Source organism: Cebus imitator, unplaced genomic scaffold (genome assembly GCF_001604975.1).
Source record: "Cebus imitator isolate Cc_AM_T3 unplaced genomic scaffold, Cebus_imitator-1.0 Scaffold62, whole genome shotgun sequence".
Classification (NCBI taxonomy): domain Eukaryota; kingdom Metazoa; phylum Chordata; class Mammalia; order Primates; family Cebidae; genus Cebus; species Cebus imitator.
Genome location: NW_016107377.1, coordinates 3,370,541 through 3,379,086, shown reverse-complemented (window position 1 = coordinate 3,379,086; position 8,546 = coordinate 3,370,541). Strand labels below are relative to the sequence as shown.

Below are 8,546 nucleotides of genomic sequence, written 5' to 3'. Positions count from 1 at the left end.
TTAGTAGAGACGGGGTTTCACCATGTTGACCAGGATGGTCTCGATCTCTTGACCTCGTGATCCACCCGCCTCGGCCTCCCAAAGTGCTGGGATTACAGGCTTGAGCCACCGCGCCCGGCTAAAGAGGATTTTTTCAAAGTTATACTCCACAGTGCACTGACACTCCATGAGCTTTCTTTTAGGGCACCTAAAGCTCACCAATATTCTTTCAAGTTTTCCAGTGCAAGTTTGTCTCTTTTGAAAGCCACATTATGCTGAGACTGGCTATGAGCCACCTAACTTTACATAGTGGTGACATCTACCTCACAGGGCTGTTCTAATAATTAAACTAGACAATTTACATAAAGTGCTTTACACAATTCCTGGAAAATAGGGAGAGTTCAATTAAAAACCATGGTAATATACTTCACTGAGATTTGTCAGAGCATGCTAGACAGAAGGGACAACTGGTTCAGAACATTGCTGCCCACACTCTAAATAGATTTGGTTTCTGTGACGTCCCTAATTAGGCAAAAGGAGTCAGCCTGGTGGGAGCAGGGGAAAGCAAAAAGCAACAGCAGATAAGCTGCAAGTCTGCCTTTCTTCATGGTCCAGGACACATTGCCTTCCTGCACAAACAGCTCAAAATCTTCTGTGCCCAACTACCACCAGACACCTGCAAGTTAGCTCACTGCAACTGTGGCATTAACAGCACAAAGCCCTTTGCAGCAGGCAGTGGACACACCATCCTATAAAATCTCCAGCAAGCCTTTGTTTCTTTGCAGTCAGCTTCTTTCTTGCAGGCTGCCCATTGTTTCCCTGGCAATGTATTTTCCTACTTTCTCTAATAAATCTGCCTTTCTTTATCTACAACTGTCTTGGTAAATTATTTTGCTACCGGGCCACCAGCCCAGATAGCTGTTGCTCCCCTGTGACCATTTCCACAATAATACATTTTTAAATCTTTGTTTCATTTTAAATACTTTTCACAAAGTATTATTTCCAAAATAATTATTTTACATTTACCTGCATACAACCTCTATATAAATACTGATTACCTAAAGAAACTTCTATCTTCCATCTCAACAATTAGCCTCACACAACACATCCTGATTTCTAGGATAGTTTCCATGATGGTGGAGTTATGCCTTAAATGAGTCCTTTGCTCCAAACTCAGCTCATAAGGCAAAAAGCACATCGAATCAAAATTACCCTTTTAAACCAGGTACAGTAACTCTGCACTGTAATTCTTCTGAACGCTAAAGTTTGGTTACACCAATGTAGAATAAATGAAGGAACAAAAAAGAAAGTCTGTAAGCACAAGCTGGATAGTCAAACAATTCTGCCTTAAAGATAACTATTAAAGGTGGAGAATGGGGACTAGATGGAGGAGTATAAAGTGTGCAGTTTACCATTAGGGCTTATTGCAATTTTTAAAAATGTTAAGTCTCTCTATATAACTTCAATAAATACTAATATAAGAGATTTGCTTGATGTAATAAGAATTAAACACCAACAAACATGGCATGGCAAGTGAAATCATTAAAGCCCCCAAGTTAAAACCTTATATAATGCAACTCCACTGGAAAGAGAGAAAGGAGGCATAAGAGTAGAAACTGAAAGTATAAAAATCTGCCTTCAGAATCAAAACCAGAGTCAGGGAAAGAAGGCATAGCAATTGTGAAGGCAATTGAAGGCCACAGCATAATTTAATTCCATAGGTAGTATGCCATGTGACTGTGGAGCTGTGGAGAAAATATTTTTTGTTTCTGCACAGTTTGGGAGACATCAACAAATTTTACTGAAACTTCAAGAACTTGTCTTTGGGTTACCCTGCTTCAAGCGGCACCCAGAGTTTCATTCATGCACTCGACAAATATTTATTAAGTACTTACTATATGCCAAGCACTGTTCTGGAGGCAGAGGTTACATCAATGACCAAAACAGGCTGAGTACAGTGGCTCATGCCTGTAATCCCAGCACTTTGGGAGGCTGAAACAGGAGGATTGCCAGAGCCCAGGAGTTTGAGACCAGCCTGGGCAATATAGTGAGATCCCATCTCTATTCAAAATGTAAAAAGAAAGACCAAAACAAAGATCTCTACCTCATGGACGGTATATACAATTACAGCTGATAAGTACTGTGGGGAAAAATCAAAGTTAAGCAGGTAGAGGGGAATCAGGAGAATGAGGTAGAATTGAGGGTGTGAAGGGTGAGTTGCCAGTTGACATAGGCTGGTCAGGGGAGACCTCTGTGACAAGGTGAGATTTGAGCAATGGCTTGAAGGTAGTGAGGGAGGGAACCACGCAGATACTACTGAGAGGGTGTTCCAGAAGGGATAACTTCTGTTTCACTTCTTTCAAGACAATGGGGCTTCTTTCTTTCCTTTTTTTTTTTTTTTTTTTTTTAATATATGAAACATTTCAAGAATTTGCGTGTCATCCTTGCGCAGGGGACATGCTAATCTTCTCTGTATCGTTCCAATTCCAGTATATGTGCTGCCAAAGTGAGCACAACAATGGGGCTTCTTAACTCAACACACAGTGTAGGAAAAGAATCTTAATATTTTATTATTTATTACTTTTTTTGAGACAGGGTCTGCCTCTGTCACCAGAGCCATCATCACATTCTGTCTGCTGGAGTGCAATGGCACAATCTTGGCTCACTATAGCCTCAACCTCTTGGGCTCAAGCGATCCTCCCACCTCAGCCTCCCAAGTAGCTGGGACCACAGGTGCACACCATCACGCTCAGGTAATTTCTTAATTTTTTGTAGAGATGGGGTCTTGCTATGTTGCCCAAGTTGTCTCAAACTTCTGGACTCATGCAATCCGCCCAACTAAGCCTCCCAAAGTGCTGGGATTATAGGCATGAGCTACCACTCCTGGCAAATCTTAATATTTTAAAATATGAAATTTTACCTTGAAGAGAGTAAGAAACCTAATGAGTCTTAAATATTCTGTTACTACTGTAAACTGAATAAGAGTCAAGCTGTTTGGTATCCGTTTCACAAGGTACATAAAAAAGATATCAATGATTCCAGTGACCAGGATAGAAAATTCCAAAACATTCCAAAACTGTTGAAAATATTTCCTTTTCAGAATTATTATCTGTATAGAAAACAAATAGAAACAAATGTCATTTCATAGCACCTATACAGTAATGTTGGGGGGGAAATCTATAAAATTAACGATTAGATTCTTAACTACAAATGAATTATATTCCAAAAGTTGAGCTTTAAGTTATTGATTTGGAATCCCCCCAAAATTCTTCTAAATCTTCAATATCAAAAATTATAATTTGATTAAAAATATATACTCTATAATAAAGTTGGATTGCCAAAAACAAGCATTAAAAATAGCAATAAACAGGTTCATTGCAATACTATTAATAATAAAATGTGAAAATAGTAATACTGATAAATCACCTTTTACACGTTTATACGAATAATTAACTCACATTTTATGACAAGGGCCTAGCAAACCAATTCTTATTCACTTATTTATTTCTTGCATCATTTCAAAAAATGTTTGAGGAAAACATCCCTGTCTGGATTTTCAGTTCTTCTTTACCTGATCCTTGGGAATCTGTCTCCTTTTTTTTTTTTCTTTTTTAAGAAAATTAGGTTTATTTATGTAATTTAGAAAAATTGATTGTAGCGTTAGAGTTTGTCAAATGTTTTCACTCTGAACAATTTATGATAGTATTTACATACAAACATAATAAAATAGAGTACATCACATTGCTTTTGCTTCGAAGTGTTTTCTCAATTCTGACATGCCTCTATCACTTCAGTTTGTAATTATTAACAGGGAAATGCTCTTTATGACATAGTGCTTGATTCACACAGTATACCACAGAATAGAAGGAGAATCAATGATCATGAACAGAGTTAAAATATATTTTTCAACCAATATGACTTTATTATTAATCTTTTTTCTTTTTCTTTTTTTTTTTTTTGAGACAGAGTCTTGCTCTGTCACCCAGGCTGGAGTGCAGTGGCGCAATCGTGGCTCACTGTAACCTCCGCCTCTTGGGTTCAAGCAATTCTCCTGCCTCAGCCTCCCGAGTAGCTGGGACTACAGGCGCCTGCCACCACGCCCAGCAATTTTTAAAATATTTTTAGTAGAGAAAGGGTTTCACCACCTCGGCCTCCCAAAGTTTTGGGATTACAGGTATGAGACACTGTGCCTGGCCTCATTAATCTTTTTTCTATAATAAAATATGTTTCACGTTAAAAAAAAATACTTGTATTCACTGATGATCTAAATCTATTGTTCTAAATTTGGCATTTATATAAACCCATAGTTGATTTAAATACAATATAGATATGAACCTATACTAAAATTCATTGATATGTTTGCTACAAATAAAAATGAACAAAATTGGCAAGAAGAGAGGTAACATAAAAAGCCATTTTAAAAATGGTGGAGATGCCTATTCTAATTAAAACTTCCATTTTCTGAAGCCAATATAAACTAAACCAAAAGATGGTGAAAAACTGTGATAAATATAGATACCAAATCTTACGTCACACTGTAAAGTTGTAATTTGTACTATTTTTTTTTTTTTAAGACCCATTGCAACCTCCACCTCCCGGATTCAAGTGGAGAATCTCTCTACTTTTATGATACTTAGCTGATGTCCAATACCATGACTTTTATACTAATTTCACTATAAAACTTGGAAAATTCAAAAAGGTTACTAAATTTCCAGAATCTCATTAATTATCATAGCAAATGGCTCTTGGATCAAGTTACTTCAATAATATGACAAAAATAGATTCAAAATACCTGAATTGCTCTTTTTATAGATTATATTTCTATTTTAAACAGTACCTTCAATGTTGATTCTAATACATACAAAAATATAAAATAGTAGTTTATCGCTATCAGTGCTGACCCATTTAACTCTCTTGCCATTGGCCACAGTTGTATTATCAGAGGATAAATATATATCAGATGTATAATGTGTCCTGCATATTCAAATTCTTCAGAAAATACTATGTGAAATACAGAAGTCAGAAATATATTACTCCTGAAAAGAGACCAAATAAAATGTTAGATCACTTAAAAGTATAATTAGCAGCTGAAGTTCAACATTTGTTTAAACAAATCATTAAAAATAATTTGAAGACTACAGATAATATAAAATAATAATAAAAATCAAAAGCATATTTCCTGTACATAAACATTATAATGGAAAAAAATAAAAAATATCATTTTTAAAAATCCATATCAGGGATGGGGGAAGCATTTTTAAAAATCAAGGCTACAGTGTCTTGGAAACAATGCAAAGGTTCATAAATAAAAGCAAGAAACAAATAAATTTGGAAGAAAATGAATTATACATTGGATTGTTTAAAATCGAGTGAGAAATAGTCTTATTAAATAATTACTATATCACATACTTCTTAAAACTTTTCAATTCGCCTAATGTAGAGCATGACAAAAAGAGATTCTTTGGATATATGTGAAGATTCTACAGTTTTGATTTTTTGTATCTCTTTAAACTTATTAAATAGAAAAAAGTTAAAAAAAATTTTATAACAAATTAGAATTTGTTATAAAAGGTTAATCCTCATGTAAAATTTAGCAGCATTAATGCTCTTGGTATGATCTTGTTTTGACATCTTCTATTGGTAGAAAAGTTATGTCTCTGCACTCTAAAAAGTATGTAAGCTCACAATTTATATAACAAAGTAAAAAATCCACCCCAGTTAAGTAAAATCTGTATATCGTGATATTTTGGAAAATTGTTTACAGGTATTATGCAGGCCATGTTGTGTTTTTCCTAATTATAGATCAACAGAATCACGTGATAGCACAGGTGAAATTAAACAGAGCTAGATCTAGTCACCAGTTAGATATTTCTCACCCTTGCTCTATGTTATACCCAGGAGAATATTAAGCAGCCGACAACACACTATAACCTTCAGACACAGCAATTAAAACTTGCAGTATTCAAATATGACCATCCTTTTTTCCTTCCTGACTACTCTCTAATAGAGATGTCAATGAAGTTGCTGAAACAGAATGGAGGAAGAGAAGCAAGCACCACGCAATCAGTGAAAATCAACCATAATATAGTTTTTTTTTTAAATAAGGAAAATTGAGATAAGCTGTTCTGACAATGTAGAAATGGTAGTATTTTCAAGTATGTTTCTATTAAAGGTTCACAATACTTACTCAGGTGGAATAAAAAGTATCTTTTCTTTAGGATAGTCCAAGAAAGTTAAAACGTTTTTAAACTTTATAAGCCAACTTCTAGCACTTACATAAGATGAAACATCGTAAATACTCATGAATCTAACAGAGAAAAATATACATTTGTGTTAAAATAAAAAGCAAGTATTATACTTTGGGTTAATATAAAAGAGGGAGGTGTACTAAGTATAAATTTAACATGGACCCACCAAATATGCTCAGTCACAAGCCTCTGAGTCCATCCACCTATCCACCCCATGGTCATGGTACAGGAGCATTTTTAGTATGAGACTCCTGCTGCCTCTGTTCCTGACCAGAGATCACACATAAGTAAAGCTTCTCTAGACCAATTCTTTGGAGTTTGGAATCAAGCTTTCCTTTGTCATGCTGCTCCAGCACAACCCTCTCCAAGGCCCTGAAGGCTCTACCCTTCCCAAACTTTATTCCTGGGACTGATAATAGATCTTCCAAATAGATTACCTGGCCGCTGAAATGTATGTATCACCCAGCCAGGATCTCCTATCATTATTGCCCCACAGTTTTGTGTTGGATCATCTATTATCTAATGTTTTCCAGGACTATAACAAGATATCAATGTATCTCTAAGATACTGAGCTTTTCCCGCCAGACTTAATTGTACTTGTCAGCATCAGCAGTTGGGCCAATTCTTCCAGAGCTTGCTCCACCCCAGGGAGCAGTCTAATGGCAGCCTCCAGGCTTCTGTACCTCACCTGTCTGGTAATTTAAAGTGAAGATAATATAAAGGCAAAATAATTATAATAGTAATTTAAGCTATATAGGTTCCTTTTCATGGATTCCCTGGTGTTTTATCTAATTACATGACAGTTCAATCTTTCTCCAGAATCCCCTAATGTCACCAAGGTTATAAAACTTTAGGGGAAGAAATGTAAACAAATGAAATTAAAAGTAGATGAATAGATGTATGGAAGGACGAGACAGATGGACAGACAGAAGATGGCTAGATATAGATATGTGAAATAATGGATTGATCCATCTGGACATTTAATTCTCAGTTTATTCATTCTTCATCATATAACCATTTGATTTTGGAAATATCAGTTAAAGAAGTGTTACACTTACTTTCCTTGGATGAGGCAATAGCTTTTTGCTGCACCAATTAATATCTGGGCTGCCTCTATTTCAAGAATTCCATCGTTATGCTGTTGCTCAAAGCTACTCTAAACATACAATTTTAAATGAAGATTACAAAAGATCAAAACATGAATGTATTCTTCTTAACCCTTACATAGTCTCACTATTATTATTGAACTCAATATATCAAAATATGCTATTACAAAAAATTATATAGTAGGAAATAAATTTCATTAAATGCAAATGTTTACTGAATACTCATTTTTATAAAGTACAGTCCTGAATGTTATGAGAGATAAAAAGAGTCTTAGCTTTCTTGAAAATCAAAATGTATACCACTCAGCCAGGCATGGTGGCTCACTTTGGGAGGCTGAGACAGGTGGATTGCTTGAGTCCAGGAGTTCAAGCCCAGCCTGGGCAACCTGGTGAAACCCTGTCTCTACTAAAAATACAAAATTAGCCAGGCATGGTGGTGCATGCCTGTAATCCCAGCTACTCGGGAGGCTGAGGCAGGAGAATCGCTTGAACCCAGCGGGCGGAGGTTGCAGTGAGCCAAGATCATGCCACTGCACTCTAGCCTGAAAGACAGAGACTCTGTCTCAAAAAAAAAAAAGAAAAAAGATTAATGATAAAGTCATATTGGTTGAAAAGCATTTTTTAACTCTGTTCATGATCATTGATTCTCCTTCTAGTCAGTGTTATACTATACTGTGTGAATCAAGCACTATGGATCACTTGAACCCAGGAGGCAGAAGACATGGTGAGCCAAGATTGTGCCATTGCACTCCAGCCTGGGTAACAAGAGCAAAACTCCATCTCAAAAAAAAAAATAAATAAATTAATTAATTAATTAAAAAAATATATATATATACAACTCAAAGAGTTTGCTTTAGTAATATAAATAGCATCAGTAGCATCATCTTACTATAGCAGAATAGTGTGTGCAAAGTATTAATTCTAAGTAATCATTTCAGCCCCACAAAGAACTATCAAAATAAAAAGATAGGCTGTATGGTTATGTCAATCCTCCCCCTAAAATAGCAGAAAAATTACAGCTTCTACATAATACTGACATTAAATTCAGAAAAACTATGCAGGGAAGGGGAAAGGGTAAGGAAATGTTGCATTCAATAGTCCCTCTTGGCCGGGCGCGGTGGCTCAAGCCTGTAATCCCAGCACTTTGGGAGGCCGAGGCGGGTGGATCACGAGGTCAAGAGATCGAGACCATCCTGGTCAACATAGTGAAACC

The 8,546-nt window shown here is 36.0% G+C and overlaps 1 protein-coding gene and 1 non-coding gene across 2 annotated transcripts in view; both read right to left on the bottom strand.

Moving 5' to 3' along the window:
* Positions 1-8,546, bottom strand: part of SLC9C2 (solute carrier family 9 member C2 (putative)) — a 72,672-nt gene that overhangs the window by 22,954 nt on the left and 41,172 nt on the right. Inside the window, exons 13-16 of the mRNA XM_017529977.2 lie at positions 7,286-7,383; positions 6,167-6,286; positions 4,817-5,015; positions 2,900-3,088 (exon numbers count right to left, since the gene is read on the bottom strand). Coding sequence (XP_017385466.1) covers positions 2,900-3,088; positions 4,817-5,015; positions 6,167-6,286; positions 7,286-7,383 — 606 coding nt within the window. The remainder of the gene's footprint in view (positions 1-2,899; positions 3,089-4,816; positions 5,016-6,166; positions 6,287-7,285; positions 7,384-8,546) is intronic.
* Positions 2,387-2,493, bottom strand: LOC119471470. Its single transcript, XR_005200543.1, has one exon. It is a non-coding gene; the product is annotated as a U6 spliceosomal RNA (small nuclear RNA).